The sequence below is a fragment of the Podarcis melisellensis genome (genome assembly GCF_964234715.1).
Source record: "Podarcis melisellensis genome assembly, chromosome: 1".
Lineage (NCBI taxonomy): Eukaryota > Metazoa > Chordata > Lepidosauria > Squamata > Lacertidae > Podarcis > Podarcis melisellensis.
The window spans coordinates 68,582,412-68,601,865 of record NC_138528.1 but is presented as its reverse complement, the minus strand read 5'-3'; the positions used below and the strand labels follow the sequence as shown (position 1 = coordinate 68,601,865).

Genomic DNA, 19,454 nt, shown 5'->3' with positions numbered 1-19,454 from the left:
ACTGAAGTTTATTAATACATCCCTAAGCATATTGTCAAAGCTTTATATTAAAAGCTGTGGAAAGAATTAGCTTTGGGGCCACTAAACAATCAAGTTTTGTTATGTTCTGTATTGCTTTTGTATTCTTACAGCGTGCCGTCGCCTTCTTTTGGGCTGGATACACTCTTGTCTGTATGAGGGCCACTGGAATCCCTTGGGAGCCACTTGGCTATTTTCATGTTCCTCTGAATCAGAGTCATCTTGCTGCACCGCGCAGAACTGCTTTTCTGGGTAAATGTCTTTTAACTTGCTTTCAAAGAATATTTCCAGGCATCGTCCAGCCTCAGCTACCTCTGAATCAGGCTGCAAGAGAAGGCATCATAATTTGTTACGACAGCATGTGGTTCCCTTAGTAAGACATGCTCTCTCTGTTGCTAGATCTATGAAACTCTTGATTTATTATTATACTCATCATTTAAAGAATTGATACAATTTACAGTTAAATAGAAAACAACCACCCAGGAGAATTATCCGGCACAGAGTGAGAAGAAAGGTCAAGGCAATGGTATATGAAAATAAATAATACTATATGTGATGGGATGATGAGCTGCTTGTGCGTAAAAGCTTAGTCCCTCAGAGTTTGGCCAAGTCAGCAAACCTCTGTCTATAACGGAGCCCCTTAAGCATGGCTCCGTCAGTCGCTGGCAGAATCCGACAGTGGGCGTTTACGGAATCTCTTCCAACATAAAAGCTCCTTAACGGAAACGCGTCTTCTGGACTCTCGGCGCGACAGTTTCCGGCGAGGAGTGGGTGTCCCTATAGGAGGTCCTGAAACCTCCCCACTGTTTTCGCTGGAAGTGTCTCTGAGCCATCCCTCCGACTCACTTTCCCTCGGAGCTCCTTCTCTCCCCCTGCTGGTTCCCTCTTCTGCTGCTAAGTCTCTCCTAACCTCTGTGAGCCCTTCCACCTCCTGTCCTTCCGATGGCAGTTCCCTGACACTATACATTAAATAAGAATCTTTCCAAAATGTTAAATAAACCAAGGGTGAGCATGGGAAGGCTGGCTTCTTAGTGGTATTAGGAAATAAACGGAAACCAGACATTGGGAGGAAAATCAGGTTTTTTAGATTACCTATTAATGGTGAGTAAATTTCTCCAAAAGATCAAGGTGCTGAACCCTACAGAATTAGTTTTGTAGATAGCAAATATTTAAGGGCAAGCCAAATAATATTCCAAAGCCCCAGCATAGAAGGCAGGTTTTCCTGGTATGTTATCGCCATTGTTCAGGTGCAACAGACAAAGGCAACACAAAGGCAAGGATCAGCCAGTTTAGTCAATGAGTGACAATAATCATGGGCAAGGAGGATAAATCAGGTTCCTGTCCATTCCTTTTAAATAACTTGCTATTTTTTAACAAAAGAAAAACCTTCAAAGCAGAGGATCCTGTAAATGAAGATAATGAGAATGTAACGTAATAGAGAATAATAGATTCTCCAGCACCACCTATTGTGGTCTCTAACTCCAGAAATACTGCCAGTATTTGCATCTTTTGTCCAGGATATTGAGAAATTGCCTTTGATTAGTGGCTACTTGCTATCTTTTCTCTAGGTTGCTATTTTTTCACACTATGCTGGCAATCCTGTGTTGGGATTATTCAAAGTTAGGTTAAAGAATCAAAGCCCAAATAAAAATATTCAGAGATAGAGAGGAATAGTCACTGCCCACATTATTTGCCCAGGTGATGCACTGAATTCTGAATTGCAAGAACTTACATAGTTGAATGTTGCACAATTCCAGAACATAAGGCGCACATCTGCTACCAGCTCATCAGCGGTGGAGTAATGCAGCTTGTTCTTTTTCTGGAGCTTTTTCCGGATGGTGGACAAGTCCATGGGCCTTTTGATGATCTGATAATAATGCCGAGCCTGTAAATAAATATCACAATCATTCTTTACAGCTAAAAGCATTCCTGTGAAGTAGGCAAGTGTTTTTTCTACCTTGAATATGTTTAGATTCACAGTTTTGTTTTTCATACATTTTTATTTATAAATCCCTAACATCTCACAACACAATGCTATACATAATTATGCAAAATGACTTTAACATAACCATAACAATAACAATAAAGTGCACAACAATTTACGGTACATTAAATAAGAAAATTCACAAACACAGTAAACACATCTGCTTACCCACAACCATCAGAGACTGCTTAGGCAGGGGAAAGTCTTCATCTAAAATCCAACCATTTTTTTTTTCTGGAGAAGTGGTGGTTGAATTACTGAGACAACTCTCTGACTCAGCAGTCCCTGATGGTTGTTGCTAAGTGGATGTATTTAATGTGTTCATGAATTTTCTCTTTAACGTGTAGTAAATAATTGTGAATTATTTTATTTTAGATTCCTTTCCAACATGGACTATGGCTTTTTCACAGCATTTACTGGGTCAACATTTTCAATGAACTATTCAACACATCCTTTTGATTCCCTTGCTGCTCAAGCGTTGTTAGCTCAGACACTATTAGCGCGCGCACACACACACACAATGATGCACAGTGGGCAAAAATTACGCTTACTTGCAATGAAATGTATTTTCCATTTTGATGCCAGTTCTGGTTTGGATAAAAAAAATTTAGAACTCTTCACTGTTCTTTTTTTGTGTGCTTCTAAATAATTTTGTGTTCTCCAGAAACCTGGCCACCTCATCACTCACTACTAACTCTAGATTATTTATGAGTAAATTTAAAAGCACTGGTCTCAATACAGATCCTCCAGGGACCCCAATGATTACCTCCTACCACTGTGAGAATTGTCAATTTGTTTCTGCTCTCTGCTTCCTGCTCTCTAACTAGTTACTGGCCCCTCATCTTATCCCATAACTGAAAAGCTTGCTCAGGACACTTTGGTGAGGGGTTTTCTCATCCTACCATTTGGTGAGATGATGCGGTGAGTCAAGCCAAGTACAGTGTTCCTTCCTCAACTGACAAACATCAGGCTTCTGATGAGATAAGATTAAAGGAGCTCAGCTTCTCCTGCTTAGGGTGGGCAGCGGCAGAATGGGTGGGAAGAGATATAATAGCACTCTACTTATGATTATAGTGACAAAACTAGAGAAGTGGAACACTTCTGAGAAAGAATACTGTGAAGTGGAAAGTAGCTGTAGCTCACCATCTGAGCTGAGGGTGCCTCCAGACTGTCACTGTTTAACAAGAGATTCAAGCACATACTGTAACTTAATGTCTGCACAGTTAAAATTGATTAAAGGGCTCTGTCACCCTAGTGCAACACATCTACTTTAGAAGAAGAAGAATTGGACTTTTGCAGTTAGGAAAGTGATGGGGAAATGCATTGACAAGTGTGAGATGAATGAATAACTATATAAATACTCCAAAAAAGATGTGAAAAAGATGTGAAATTAAATTCTGGTAACACTTACCAGAGGACTGACTGGTTCATGGAATGGAAGACTCAGGTTGTTGCAGAGCAGTGAAAGTATAAGTTTCTCACACTTCTGTAAAATGTAAGTTTTAAAATTAACTTTGGTTATAAAAGAACTATATAAATACCTGCATTAATAGTTGATATTTTGGCCAGATACTTTATTTCTCAGTATTCCACTCACACCCAATTCTAAATCAGGTTTCTCTGCTTGCAAAAGTTGGAGAAACCCTTGGCTAATTTTCACTAAGCATACCGTATATTACCATTCCAAAAAGCACAAGTTTCTGTTTCATTTGCATTGCTATAGTCCAACATTATAGCGATTATATTAATTTTTTAAAATCTCTTAAATAAATTTTGTATACCTCTGAATTGTAGAAAACCTCAATTTTTTTATATAAACTATATGCTTCCCCCTCTATCCTCTCCACCCTCCCTGCCCCCAAAACTGGGATGTGTAATTTGGTCCTGACTTATGTTCAGTGTAGATGAAGTCTACTGTATTTTACTTCACATTTTTATTCTGTGTAGTTTTCCTTGGGGCATTTGCACATATTGAAGAGACAATGTACATGTCTGGAAAAGGAGGGCTCAAACATTACTCAAACATGTTTATATGCTTCTGCTGATACTGGACTTACCTTCTGATCATAGTCATCAAGGCCATAAAGTACTCTTGCTGGCATTAGCGTGTTACTGTAGCTAAAACGTGTATTTTCACAGTCATATGCAACCTCTGGCTTCTCCACATTGCGACAAAGCGTGCACACCCATTCGCCTCTGGAGCACAGAAGGAAAATACAACATCAGATTGTTGCTGTAGATCACTGGTCCTTGAATTTATATGCCAATGGCAGATGCCTAAGAGGAAGCCTTAACACCATGTTGGAGAACAATTCTCCTTTCCTGGTCACCTCAGGCAGAAGAAGCCCATTTTGATGGATTGTGTATTTTCTTTATCAATGTGTTTAATTGAGTACAGGCGTGGATGCAACAAACAAACAGCAGGAGTTGAGAAAAGAAGCTTTGATTAAGTTATTTTTAACAACAACTAGACTGCAGTAATGGGGGGGGGAGAGAGAGAGACATGAACAAACACAGGAAGTCTCTTCTACTGCTCCTCTACCTTGCTATCTTCAATATTTGACATGGTTTTCATCACAGACAAGAATTACAACACATGACTTCCCACTGTGTTAGTTTCTTATGCGTTCCATACCTAACATGAATCAAGTTCTCTGGTTTCTTCAAAATCCCCCAAAACAAATTACTGTAAAGGAAAAGATGCCAACATATGGATATTATGTGTGTATAGATCGTGCTGAGCTAGATGGAACAATGTTCTGACCTGGTATGATGATTGCACCTCCCCCCCACCATGCATGCTATATCAGATTATTTCAGGGTGGATTACAGTCAATAAAATGACAATACAACATAATCAATAAAACCTTCTAAAAATTAATACACCCCACAAAATCCAATAATCAGCAGAAAAAGCAACATAAACAGCGCAAATAAAACAGTAGCTAATTTCGCCAAATGGTTAAGTGTATAGACAGGACTTAACTTGGCACCAAACAAAGCCAATGATGGTGCCAGCACAGCTCCTTAGGGGAAGGCATGACACAACCAGGAAACTATAGTGGAGAATGCTCGCTCTTTCACCTCCACATAGCATACATCTCCCACAGGTGGGACACATAGGAAAAAACCTATCCAGCAGATCTTTATGCCTAGGTAAATATAGGGAAAGGCTCACCCTCAAACATCCAAGTCACAAGGCATTTAGGGCTTTAAATGTCATCACTAAACACCTTGAATTTGGGCTGGAAATGTATTAGCTGACAGTGCAGTTCCTTTAAAGCTGGTGTTTATATCCTGCCCTTCCTCTCCAAGCTCAAAGACTGAGGAGCCTTTATGTTTTAGCAAAGCATTGCCAGGTTATCAACTTTGTAAGATTAGAGAGATCTTGAGCTGTTTCTTGTTCTTGCCATCTTCACCATTTGAAGATCACCGAACACAGGCCTCTCTGAGATGGAAGATGCACCTCCTGGCTGCCTAATGTCACTTACATACCAGTAGCCACCAAATGTCTGCACCCAAGTCCCAAGATATCCTGTTCATCCTGTCAGCACTAACTGGGAGCAGGACACTTTTCAAATACAGTGGTACCCCTAGTTACGAACTTAATTCATTCCGGAGGTCTGTTCTTAACCTGAAGCTATTCTTAACTACAGGCATGCTTTTGCTAATGGGGCCTCTTGCTGCCACTGCACCGCTGGCCACGATTTCCATTCTCATCCTGGGGCAAAGTTCTAAACTCAAGATAACTCTTCTAGAATAGTGGAGTTTGTAACCTGAAGCATTTGTAACCTGAGGCACTTGTAACTCAAGGTACCACTGTAGTAAGCATCCAACCTGAAAAGAACCACTGAAAGCCATATATGAAACCTGAGTGGGTGGCACAAAGTGGATGAGATTCAAAGAAGTGGACCTTGAAACATATACCAAATGGAGCAGATATTTCATGTGCTATATGTACTCACACAGGAAAGCTGAGCAAGGCAGGAACATGGCATGAAAGATGGAACACCTTTGGGCAGTAATCACAGCACAATAGCTCTCCTCCATTCAAACAAACCGCACAGAAGTCCTCGTTCTCAATTGGGTGGTCTTCCTGGGTAAGCACAGATTTTTTCATACTATTACTGAGCCTGTGATCTACAGAAGGATGCAACACTGGCTCTGTCAGTTGACTTGTGGGGATTCTCCTTTCCTCCGTGTTCTCAGGCTTGAGATTATGTCTTTCAAGTGGATTTCCTTGATTGACCTAGGATGAAAAGTAAAATCTAAATTAAAACAGCCTACAATTTTCACATGCAACATTTGAAATAGTACAGAAAATTAAATGCAGTGAATAAACGCCTCAAGGAAAGCAGCCTTTACTGCATTCACAATTGAGGATTCCTATCTCACAGTTTCTCTGTAACGCATAGCATATTGAGTGCAGTAATTCCCTCAAATGATATGGTTTGGGGGTGGGGAGATCTAACCAAGATGTCAAGTATATTTGCATTGTCCCCAGTTACATTCATTAAAAATTATGCCCGAAGCTTTAATTGGTTTAATCAATAGATTAACCAACTAATTAGTGAAACTGAGATTTTGTAGCTTGAATGGCAGCATGACCTTCAGAATAGCAGAGCCCCTTCTTCCCATGCCAGATATATTGGAAAAGAAATGTTAAAATGTACCCTCATTCCAGTTTGAAGCCAAACCTAGAAGACGTTTAGATAACTTTTGATAAGTGGTGGGATATAAATTATATAAGTAAATTTTTAAAAATGCCTTTCACCTTGAAAACACCACAACGTTTCTTCTAGCACTGTGAATAGCAGACAATAGACAGATTGTGCTCAGTTGAAATCAATATTGCTAATGTCTTTTCAATCTAAATCTTTCTCAATACCAATGGAATGTAATCTGCACATTTTTAAAGTGGTTTCAACTCTGGCATTTTGTTTGAATAGCATTTTCCCTCCTCTGGTTCCAATTTCCATGGTCAGTGGAAGCTTCTGTTTATTACACTGTATGTTCTCTTACTCACAAAAAACTAGCCCCTTCTTCAATATTTTGGCTCCTACATTGAAGTCCTGGTAATATGCAAATATATTGACATTTAATCAACCAATCAGTACTGTATAAATCCAGATGATTAAGCAGTTTCAAAAGGCTTAAATTGGTTGATAGCCACAATCCCAAATGATATTCCTGAGAAATGTAATGTATCTGTTAATCAATCTCTTGTTGTTGTTGTTGTTGTAGTAGTACCACCCTTCATCTGCAGATCTCAGGGCAGTACACAACATAAAATTACAATGTTAAAATTACAAAATGCTTAATAAAAATAAGAACAAAACCAAAACAATAATCCCCCTCCCATAACACATTTAAAAGGGTATGGGATATTAATTAGCCCAAGGCCTGGTTGTAGAGGAACGTTTTCGCTTGGCACCTAAATGTGCATGAAGTCCCCCTACGGTTAAAGACAAGGTCCACTGAATCCAGCAGAAGGAAATGTAGTCCGCAAAAAGATTGGTGCTGAGGATTCAGCCTTCAGTCTAAAGACACAAATTTTTACACTCATCACCTTGCATCCAAAAGTGTTTGAAGCTATACTGTGTGAACAAATGCTTGTCTACACTACCTGCAAAAACCAGCTGAGTTTTCCTGGCTCTCCCTGAACCCAATCCACCCAAACAAATGCCAGGTTCTATATCAACTAGACAGGTTTAGATGTTTCTTAACAGATGTTCATGAAACTACAATTCACAATATTCCATGGATTAGGCAACACACTGTAAAACTTAAGTACCTCTTTCCCCAATGATAAGTTTATACCACTGTTAATGAGATATTTAGCACCCTTTGAGTAGCACAACAGTTTTTCTATGCATATTGTATGTGAAATGTTTTAGTAGAGGATGATTCTGCTTCCACTTAAACAGAAATGCTTTGCATCAGTTTCAAAGTTTTTAATTACTTAAACAGAGCAAAACAGATAAACTTTAAATTTTTTAAAATGCTGTTTATTTTTTTCATTACAGGGAGAACACCTATGCAGAGATCACCCCAGAGAAAACACTTGGAAGTGGGTGTAAGATAAAAGTGTCAGCAGGTCCTATAGAAAGTCAAAGTCACCTGATGCCAACCCTGGGCGGTACTCAATGAATTTTTTCTACTAGGGCAATGTTTAGCACTAGCTCAAGGGGATCCTCCCCCTCCTCTTGTCCCCTTGCACACTCCCTTTGCCTTCCTCAAATCTACTCTAGAGAGCTGGGGAATAAAACAGAACAGATTTAGGGGAAATGTAGGGGGAGAAAGGGAGAATGTTCTGTTGTGCACAGAGAAATTCTGGCACGGATGGAACGTTCACCTTAGTGCTCCATTGAATACAACCCAGCAATTATCAAAGAAAGGTTTCACTTGTTGTGTACTGCTGTTCTGATAAACATCGAGGGCAGGAATAGACTTGAAGTCCATTGTCTCCCATTCACACAAGCGCTCTTAGTACTTTCAGCTTTCGTTAAGAATAGTGCAGGGAACCACCTATTCTTTTCTCTGCAGCATCCCACACTACTTGCCACTGCCAGTACAGTCTTATTTCTTTCTGGAAGGAAGATGCTTCCAGCTTTTGACCTACATACAGTGTTTTTGTTTCTGTATATTTTCCCCTAACAGCAACTTGAGATGGGGGATTTAGGTCAGGGAAATGGCATGGGGGAAAGCTTACCCCTGTCCCCAGTGCTGAAGTTCTGAACTAGTTCAGGGGCCTCTGCAGCTGCTCATAAGTAAACATGAAGGCATCAAGAGATATGATCACAGATCTTACTTGTCACTCGTAGTCTGGCCCTAAGTATATTCAAATCTGCTGGTCAAAGGCATCAGTGAATTTGAATGTGTCAGGGTAAAATAGAAGCAATGCCAAACAGCAACCAAACCAGCTGAATTGAGCTGAGCTTACCTTAATAGCCATGCTTGAAGACTGAGTACCACATTCAATTATCAGCAAGAAAGTTCCATCATGTTCACTCTTCTGTGGTTGCAGTTTAAATACTGGAAGTTCTCCAGACTCTGAGTTGCATATCTTCAGTCGTTCCAGTCGCACATAAGGGACTTTTACCTCTTTGGCACAAGCTCTAAGAACAAGGTTAAAGAGTGGATTGACGTCATCAGTGCTAATAAGAATCATCCCTCCATTCCACCATATGTTTTCACAGGTTCCCTTGTATTTTTAGATGGCTAATCAAAATGTTCTAATATGATGTTATTAATACACCTGAAATTTCAAGAATGGGCTTTCATACTTCATAATGCAGGATCAACAAATTTTCACATATGAATGGGAGTTGTAGGCACATTTCTGTGTACAACGGTCTTCCTATGTTGTTGTTGTTGTTATTTAAATTTGTATACCATCCTTCATCCAAAGATCCCAGGGTGATTCACAACAGATTCCCCACAGGCTCCCTCACCATTGGAAAGTCAGACCTACGATTGTTTCAACCTAAGTTGAAACAATAAAACTCACCAGTAAAACTCACAGAATTGAGATGAAAATTAATGGGTTCGTTTTACACCAATTGCTCCGCAGACAACAATAATAATGTCATTATGTTGTTTTTAAAGTGATACCTTACTTCACAGATTGACACATTAATTTCACAGATTACTAATATATTTGTTGAAGTGCATTGAGGATTGTGGTGAAAACTCATTTTATCGTAATTTGTTCTAGATCCTTCTCACATCTGGAATTACTTAATTTAACTGAGCTATTACAACAAATGTGATTTATATTCCTTTCTAAGAGGGGGGGGGAAGGATTCAATTTCTTAATGCTACACTTTCAAATTGGGTGTTACCTGTTGCTCTGATTACTTTTAATTTCCATATCAAAATGTTCCTCTTCGCAGTTATGGCAGTCTGCAAGAAAAGAAAATGAATAAAATATTTGGTGTTCTTATCCTAAGGGAAAGTTATATTTGGAATGCATGGCCTCCTTTGAACTTTGTATTGGAATGCACTAAACACAACATTCTGTTCAGACCCCTATTTGGGATTTTGTAAAACAGCCCACTTATGCCCTCAAGATCCCAGTTTGAAGGCTGCCTGGTTTGGCTTTCTCTCCTCTCCCTTCACTATTAGGAAATATAAAATGGCTGTGACTCCCTCCCACCCTTTTGACTATAGTCAAATCTGCATGTACAGTTGCCCCCCTAATGGTTATTTTTTTCTTTTTGAAGAACCATATATAACTTATTAATTTTGTCCAAAATTGAATTAAATTTGCCTGCAAGGTCACCTCTTCTGACGGCATGAATTATGCCAGGGTTTTTTTAAAGGACAGCTGCAGAGGTTGACCTGAAAGAGCAGCTATTATGGCTTTGGAGTAGGTGAAAAAAGAATTGCTCCTAGTGGTATGTTGGCAACTGGTTTGAAAACTGCAGACACAAGAGAGGTATCCCTCTTACTCCCCCACATTCCCATTCCATATGCTTTGGTTCTGCAAAGCTGTTCCCTTCCCCAAAGCACCAGGATTGGACAACAATAAAATCATTATCTCTGCTAGACCTGTCAGTCATGACAAGAGCTGTTTTTCCGTCCTCACTCTGTTGCTTGTTCTTTCCTATCATCCCATCCTGGCGTTGGGAAGCTTATTAATTTTGCTTTAAGCAGACACTTGCCAGCAACATTTTTAATGACTACGGGGGCAATCCAAACTCCCTCTCAAGCCACCATATGATGAAAGAGGGGTCAATGCAAGATCTCAGGCTGTCTCCAGCATGCTCTGTCCCATGGAAAGTCCTGTTTTCCACTGGCAGCACTTCTGCCCCACATTTGGCAGGCAGAAGGAGGAACACCACAGCAGCAGAGTGATACTGGTGTTACTTTGGAAGCACAGGCTAGCGGGAGACCAACAGAGTCTGCCAGAGACTGCCAGAGAGACACCTCAACCCAATCCAGAAGTCCACCGGCCTGGCACAAAAGGGATTTGGGATTGCTGGGCAGAGTGCAAAGGTACCACAAAGTGCTTCAGGGATCTCAGCTTTGATTCATGCTGCCTTGTAGAAATCCCAGTTCACTTCTGACAAGCCCCAAATGTCTACAAGGCATCCCATCTTGGAGCGCAGGATTCACTGAATCTGATGCACATCACTATTTTGTACTATATTAACTGAAGAATCAAAAAGAGCTGGAGGAGGGAGAATCCCAGACAGATGAACTGTCAGATCCAAAGCTCTGCCTCCCTTATGCTGAGAGCAGCTTGGTGTTTCTCCATTTCATGGTTTCCTTTGGGGGCCAATGTCTCCCCCCCCCCCATTTTTCCCTTCCCGTCTCAAAAGGTCACTCTCTGTTAACATGGGCAAGTATTGTGGATGCCAAAGAGAACAGGCAAGGAAACTGCAGTCAGTTTTGTGATTCAGCTTGGCAACAGAATGAATTACTTCCAGAAAGAGCTGTGTTATGTCTGTTGCAGGAAAAAAATTACTACAAAAAACAGAAGGAACCTTAAACATTAACAGATTTATTATTGCATAAGCCCTTGTTGAAGCATGATTTAATCCTAAATTTGTAACCATAAAAACATATGAGGGGGCACATACGGAAATGAGGTCATACAGGAATGAAATTGTCTTTTTGTATTTCATTTCCCTCTGATCTCATCTACGTATTTCCACACACAGGCCATAATGCCAAGTTAGGATTACATTTCATGGATCTGATTAAACAGACTGTGGTCTACGAAAGCTTGTGCCATAATAAATGTGGAAGTCTTGAAGGTGCCACACAAGCTAATTGCAGCAACGGCAACCCTGAAATTACCGCACTATGCAGTGGAACGGATTTTAAAAGTCAAAGGAAGATAAAAGAAAAACCTCATACCTTCAATATGTTTTGGTTGTGGAGTAACTGGCTGCATGCAGGAAGCATTGCTGATAAGTATGGGAGGGGAGGCACATGGCTGCGTCTTCTTCACTGAAAGATTAATAGGCTCTTCCAGAATATTTTGCATGGGAAGAGATAACTCACTGATGTCTTTGGACTGAGAAGCAACAGAATCACTTCCAAGAGGGTAAGTCATGGAGCTGAATTCTTCGTTCTCCAGCTTGCAAAAAAAAAGGGGGGGGGAGAGGTTTGAGAAAAAAAATATTGAAATATACAAACTTACATCAATCTCAAGAAAAGAATTACATTGTTGAAGATTGTTGCTTTGTCGCACTCTTATTTCCACACAGAGGCTGGGATCCAAAAAGCTATTTTAGGCATGCTCAACAGAACCTTTGAACCACCGATCCACATGCCATATTGCAAACAAGGTTTTGAGAAGATGCACATGCAATTTCATGAGTCTGTATGTGACATGAAGAGAGGTTGTTAAATAAACACAAGTCCCCTCAGGCTAGTAGCTCCTTTGGAGCTAGTAGTCCCACGGTTCTCTGAATCCATGCCAGAGATTTAGCCCAAGCAGCATGCAATATATATATATATATGCATAAGCTGCGTTTGTACCATACATTTTAAACACTATCTTGCTACTTTAGACAGTCATGGGTTCCTCTGAAGTGTTCTGGGAGCTGTAGTTTGTTGAGGGTGTTTGTTAAGAGCTGTAGTTTGTTAATAAGACCCAGAGAAGTTTAACAATATCTCTTTCCACAGGGAACACAAGGAGTTGTAATTCTGTGAGGGAAATAGGGGTCTCCAGGTCAGCCATGCAGTCTGCGCTGGAGCAAGCAGCTCAAATTTCTTTAGACTGAGCTTCTCAGGTACATTGAAAGGGAACAAAGGCATGATTACTTAGTCCCTCCCAAGGTGAGCTAAGCCCGGCAGGACTTTATGGTCTCAAACCCTTTATGCATTCATTAGACTTAAGCATATTGCTTATATGAGGCTGGTTATCCCACAGAATCAACAGTCCTTACCTTGCACACTGCGCTCCCCAGGGGCACACCACCGGTTGCTAAGTGGCTAAGAGCATCAGAGTTCAGGTCATTTGTAGTTCTATCCAAAGCCAGGCTGTAACTGGGCAAAACTTCAGGCTGCACGTCAGAGGTATATGGCATACTTTGGGGTTGACTGGATGTTACAGTGGACATTTCTTTTGCCTGTGAATCAACTGACTTGGATACCCTTGCTGAAGACAACTCCATGTCTAAAGCATTTGAAAAGCCCACAATGTTCAGTGAAGCTGACCGCTGAAAAAGAAGACAATGTGTAGGTTGATGTGCATGCAGATCTATTTTTTTTTATGTAGACATAAAGGCTCATCCATATTGTCATGGACATTAAGTGCCTAATTCCATCACTTTCTTTGTATTTTGTGGAAGCTTGTGCTGTCAGTCCTACAAGTCTTTCACAATTACATTTTACCTATTCCACAATCTTCTGGATCTGTGTTCCTACTTCCACTGAAAACACTCAAAGACTGCTGTGGGCAGGATTCCTATGTTGCGCAGGGTTGGACTAGATGACTCTCAGAGTCCCAACTCTACAATTATATGACTCTATGCTATGGTGCTCTATGGTAATCAACTCTATGGTAATGAACCCCCAGATTCAGAGATTAGTCTTGGAGCCTTCAGCTTTAATTTTGTTGGTGATACAAACAGATAGACAGACAGATAGATGGATGGATAGATGAATTCTTGGGTGCCAAGATCCAAGTCTGGGGCAAGTACTCTTTGGAGAGAGATCTCCAACAGAGTTTTAAAGTCACAAAATATGCAGCAAAGTAAAATGTGGAAATATAGGCTGTTAGTCCTTTATACCCTTCCAGGTGAGTTACAAAATTTCTTTCTTCCTCTGGCATAGGAAACGACCACAAGTTTGGCAAGTTAAAAATTGATTTACTTACAAACTCTTCAAAGGTCAGATTCATGTGCTTTTCTTCACATCAGTCAGAAAAGTTGCAAAGGCAATAAAAGTTCATAGAGCTAAACCTGGCAGGACAACTTACTCTATGTTCTTAACCCCTTCATGCTTTAACTAGACATAAGCATGTTGGTTATATGAGGCTGGTTATTCCACAAATTTCCCATTTCATTCTAATAGAAAGGCCTGTTTTTTCCCCTGCAAGCTACCAGGAAAGAAGAGTGCTTCTGAACCCAATGCAGATTGCTCTTATCTTACTGTTGAAACACAGTGTCTGGATTCCATATTTCTGGAGTCAGAAGGCTAGAGCTTCTGGATGCCAAAGATTGAGGGTACCAGCAGGAGCAAAGTTTGGAGTAGTATCCAGAGATCCCATGCTTATTGCTATCTCATGATTGAGCCATTCACATAGACTGGTCTGATCTTATTCCCAAAGACTCTGTGGAAATACTGCTGGTAACTTCAGACTTCAGAGCTACAAAGTACAGGGCTTTGCAAAAATCACCTGATGTATTTGAAACTAATACCTTTAAAGAGATTAAGTTTTACAGAGAAGAGGGCTTCTATTTTCCCTTATTACTGCTCCAGTTACAGGAAGTGTATGAAGAGAGTATAATAGATTGCATCAGTCAGTATAAAACATTAATCTTACTAAAAAGGAAAGAAAGGAAAAATGAGGCCATCAAACTGCCATCTGTCTCTCCCTGGAGGCAAAAGTTAATTCTGCGGTTATTTTAATAATGAGGAAACATTATGATCTTTCACTTTAAAAAAAAAAGTGTGTGTGTGTGTGTGTGTGTGTGTGTGTGTGTGTTAAGGCTCCTGGTAAGCAGTTGACACATTCTACACTGTGATCCACAAAGCTGCTGTCAAGTGTGAAGTGAACAATGCGCTGGGAGTAAGGCTCATTAAGATCCTATTAATTCTCTCCCTAAAATAATCATTCCTTTTGGCATTAGCAGGCGGTGGGTGGGGGACCTCATCTCCCCTAGTGATTTCTACAGTACTGGATAATTTGTGGTGTTTCTTTTTTTATTATTAATGGATCAGAATTCTCTCAAAAGCTTTAATGTTTCATTCCTTGAACACAACAAATGCTACATTCATCATACACACTGTCACAGTGTGATTGCTGCTGTTGGAAAGCCTTTCGGTTCCAACATTTTAATATATAAAGTTACAAACAAGTCCATTTGTGCCATTACAAATCTTCGCACTCTGCTTGCCCATTCCCTTAATTTTTTAAAAAAACAAATCAATCCCCATGTTTTCCTTAAACTTTGAAAAAACACAATCTCAATTACGTACAGCTCTTGACACGTTATAACATTAATTGCAACAGCAGCTGTCCAGTAATGGTGCTCTTAATGTCAAAAGGTGTTTTTTAACCATTATCACTTATATCAGACAAATTTCAGCCCCCTTTTCCATCGGCCTTACTGCATACCTTTAATAGCAGCCTCATATGCAGACATTTAGCTGGCAAATGCTGTTCCTAGCATGAAGATAAGTGACAGGGAAAGCTTAATCTTCAAGCTTTCTGCATGTCAGGCTGCTATTAAAGGCACAGGAAGAAGGCGAGGGGGGGGCGGAACAGCAGCTCTACTTACAATAGTAAAAAGATAATGTGCCCAAAATCAGAGTTAAAAATTAAGAGCATATTTTTATACGGCTCCATGCAAACATGCATTATGAACCACAATGAAAGTTGGAGGTGAAAATGCCTACCTTCAATAAAGTCTTGGCTTAGGATTTGTTAAACCTACACAGATTCTTTGCGGTTGTGGAGAAATTACTGAGAGCAAAGGACTGGAAAGTAACGAAGGCTGCTGTTAAGTGGAGCAATCCCCCTGGCAGCTCATTATGCTGCAAGGTTAAACAAATGCACTAATTCAAATCCAGTTGGCTCAAATTTAACTCGGAGTACACCAATAGCCTACGCATATATTCTTTGTGCTTGGCTCTTAAGTAGAGTGCCCCTGACCAAAAGTCCCTCCAGTTTGGGGTGGGGGAGCACCTCTGTTTTAAAAAATGCATCACAAGAAAATGGAGCCGGCTTTACAGTGCAAGCAGCAGAAACAGCCAGCCGAACAAGCAGCATCATGTATTATTTATCTTCCTTTTCAGGTCACAAAAATAAGCTTTGCTAATCTAAAACAAACTGTGAAATACTGCAAAATCCACAGCATGGCAATATCTGTATTAGGCCAGTCAAAATGGCATAGAATAGTAAGCAAGCTTTCAAGTTCTACCAAACTCTTCACTGGGTGAGATGGGTAGGAAAGATGGCTGGGTTTAAAAGCCAGGTAAATGTTCCAGCTTTACCTGGAGCTGATGAGGATTAAACTGTGAACCCTCAGCATGCTCTACCACTAAGCCACCACCCTTTCCTATACAATGTACTGATTACCACCAGAATGGCTTAAGCTCAGCAAATCCAGTCCTCCAGAATCCCCAAGATGATCAGGGTCCAAAGGATCAGATCCTAAACACTTAAATTGGGCTATTCCCTGCACCTGCACAGTAACTTTAGGGCAGCACCAGCTTAATGCCAGTGCCTTGGACATTTAGGTAGCACGGCTTTTGCAAAGTTCAGGCCAGCTGCCAGTACAAACACAAAACCAGGAATATAAAAGTTCGTTACTAGGCATAAAGTTGTGGAGTTGGATACCGTAACCTAGAAACATTGATTCTGCAGGGGTTATCTCTTGGGCACAGACTGAGAGAGGGCATCTGGATTAAAGATGAACACTAGTTCCCTCCCCAGTCAGTATATGGTCCTGACTACAATAGGGCACAAAGTCAATGGTATTCAGTGGAATTCCTATGTCAGTACCAGCAGGCTGCTTTTGTTGACATCAATAAGTAGAAAATGTTGTCACCTGACGCTGATGAACAGTCAGTCATATTTAGCAGTACAGGGAGCTTAAGCTTAGATCATAAATTACTATGATAATCAATCAATGCAGAAATCTAGACATCCACGGTTATGCCATGGGGGGGGGGGGGAGCCTAATGGTTGGAATGTCATGAATATCACCTCTTGTTTTACCAATTTGTGGATTTCTAGAACTTGGAAATAGATATAAGAATCCCAGCATTAAAGACCCAGAAAGGAGAGGAGGTCTGTGTGGGATTTTCAGCGGCTAATGTGCAGGAAATAATGAAGATGATTATGATGATAGTGTCCCACACAATTATAACTTTACAGTGTATTAATATCTCATCTTAATTTCCTCTCTATTCTCCCAGTCCTGATGTGAAATATCATAATTCTGCACTATAAACTAAAAACTAAAAACAAACACAAAAATGAGATGCAGAGCATATATTTGATGCTCAAGTCTAAGGTTCAATCCTGGCATCCCCAGTTTTAGGATCTGAGCTGTTTGGGAGTGGGGCAACTCTCTCCCAGAGAATTTATGATATTCATAATATAATCTAGTGTACGTGTAGTATGAGGATCATTGCTCTGAATGAGTGTACAGCAACTCCTTTTAAAAAATGACAATCTTCAATTGAAATGTATGTGCATTTATTCAAATGTGGCTAGTTAACACAAGTTTCCAGAAAGACTTAATTAGGAATGCAGAACTGATTGGGAGGGGGGAATACAGAACAGCATTTTTTTTAATTAACTTCTTAACTAACTTTTCTTTAACTAACTTCTGTTTCACTCTCTCCCTGCTCATCAAATGATTGAGCCAGTGACTGGGAAGGGGCCATTTCTATCTTCAGCCTGCTGGGCTAGACCAAGAGGTTTAAACTTCTCCATGCTATGTGTCTATTTTATATATCCGCCCCCCATTTTTTGACACTGTCCAAATTGATGGGTTCTTGGAGGGGGGCAGAAAAAAATGGAGAATGTAGATCAGGCCACAGGGCTGGGAGTTAGCCACACCTGCTATATATTTTGCATGCGGTCGACAGTTTTGACTCCAGAGTAGTGCTTTTGTTGTAGGAATATTGCATTTAATGTGCACTCAAAGAAGTACAACATTCTGTACTTGACACACCATAAATTTGAAGCACATCCCCACCATCACCCCTGCAAAAGAGAGAGAAAGATATTGGGAACAGTAGTTCCAAGGGCTACAGTTCCCAGCAGCCTTAACAAACTACCATTCCCAAGGTTCTTAGGAGGAGTGCTTTGAACGCTGGGTGTGAGCACAATTAGATGTGATGCTTTTCCCATAGAGTGCATATGTTGCTATAAAGTTTATTTGCAGAGCATTACTGGCAACTTTTATGTGGCATTTGTGCAACATCACTCCCCCTCTGCCTGTGCACCCCTTTGCTACCAGATGACACAGCTGTTGGTGATGGTTTTAAAAGGGGGGCAAAAAGCAGCATGACTATAGCCCCATCTACTGGATGAGGATGGGTTAGATTAGCGTTCTCAAGAAAAGTACGATAACTGTTATGTCATCATGCGTTAAACAAATTTATTTGTGGCAAGTCTTCAGTAACTGTCTGAAACAGCATTGGGTCTACATCAGGATGTCGGAGACTACAGTAGCCCCACTTATCACATGCTTTATTGGTCTGCCAGAGCTTTCCTAATATGAATTCTATTTGTAAAAGTTTTCAAAAATATTAGATAAATATACAAGAGACACACAACACAAGAAAGGAGAAAAACACAGAAGTAACTTGAAACTAAAGCACATTTACAGTACAAGGATGCGGGGGTGTGTGTGGAAATGACTGTCAAATTCACAGACAATCAATGAACTCTAAGAAAAGAGGATGTTTGTCAAGCTAAGTTGGCAAACCGAAAAATGAGGTGAAGGCAGCCAAAACATCAGAGAGGAGAGGGATGTAAATGTTTTTGCATTTGGTAACAGTAAGATGGCCATCTGGCACATACACCATAAGAACAAGAATCTTCTTTTTCTAGACTCTATCTCTAGCCTGCAGCATCTGTTGACAAAGTTTACACATAATCATCACTTCTCAGATAGTTCTGTTGTTTCAGCTGTTGCAGAGAAAACCACAATTGTGTTGTTAAGATGTATAGTTACAAGGTCATAATTTGCTTGAGGATGGATAAACTCCTGAAAGAATTCTGCAATTAATTAGTAGAAGAGTTGAGCAACCACAAAATGTGTTTAAAGGTCCTAGTTTGGACACAGCAGTACTAGACAAACTGACTATAGTTCAAATGGATTAAGTGGAACTTTGCTGCAGTTATGCACGTTCTGTTAAGATCTTTAAACTGAGTTTTCTTTATATTTATGCTACAAAAATGAGGCACAGGTGCCTTGCCAATCTAAAGTCCTGGGCAGATCCTTTACAAACCTCCAACTACAAAAGCATCTCCTTCAGAAGAAGGGTCAGAAGGAACAGGTAGATGGTAAGAGCTAAGGAGGAGAGCACTGTGATATTTAAATAGGATTCTAATAATGCTAGTGAGGTTCCAGGATTCTGCTTGAATTATGGTTGTCTGAGAAAGTAGCATATTTGCAGAGTGGCATATTGGAATAGTGGTGCCATTAGGGCCCCACTCAGCAGAAGGAACAGGAAGACCCGCAAATGCAGCAAGTGAAGTAATGCATATTATCATTTAAAATGATCCCACCCCCATAAGATAATTAAG

The 19,454-nt window shown here is 40.3% G+C and overlaps 1 protein-coding gene and 1 long non-coding RNA gene across 5 annotated transcripts in view; one reads left to right on the top strand and one right to left on the bottom strand.

Annotated features, from left to right (window-relative positions):
• TRIM66 (tripartite motif containing 66) overlaps positions 1–19,454 on the bottom strand; it is a 58,326-nt gene that overhangs the window by 491 nt on the left and 38,381 nt on the right. For all 4 annotated transcript variants that reach the window (XM_081918135.1, XM_081918136.1, XM_081918134.1 and 1 more), the window contains 9 exons: positions 12,907–13,179; positions 11,870–12,092; positions 9,847–9,907; positions 8,946–9,120; positions 5,968–6,251; positions 4,060–4,198; positions 3,414–3,488; positions 1,751–1,903; positions 130–342 (listed from right to left, as the gene is read on the bottom strand). In XM_081918135.1, coding sequence (XP_081774261.1) covers positions 130–342; positions 1,751–1,903; positions 3,414–3,488; positions 4,060–4,198; positions 5,968–6,251; positions 8,946–9,120; positions 9,847–9,907; positions 11,870–12,092; positions 12,907–13,179 — 1,596 coding nt within the window. The remainder of the gene's footprint in view (positions 1–129; positions 343–1,750; positions 1,904–3,413; positions 3,489–4,059; positions 4,199–5,967; positions 6,252–8,945; positions 9,121–9,846; positions 9,908–11,869; positions 12,093–12,906; positions 13,180–19,454) is intronic.
• On the top strand, positions 130–8,939 carry LOC309374193. The gene is made up of 3 exons (XR_014170378.1): positions 130–270; positions 5,972–6,102; positions 8,029–8,939. It is a non-coding gene; the product is annotated as an uncharacterized lncRNA (long non-coding RNA).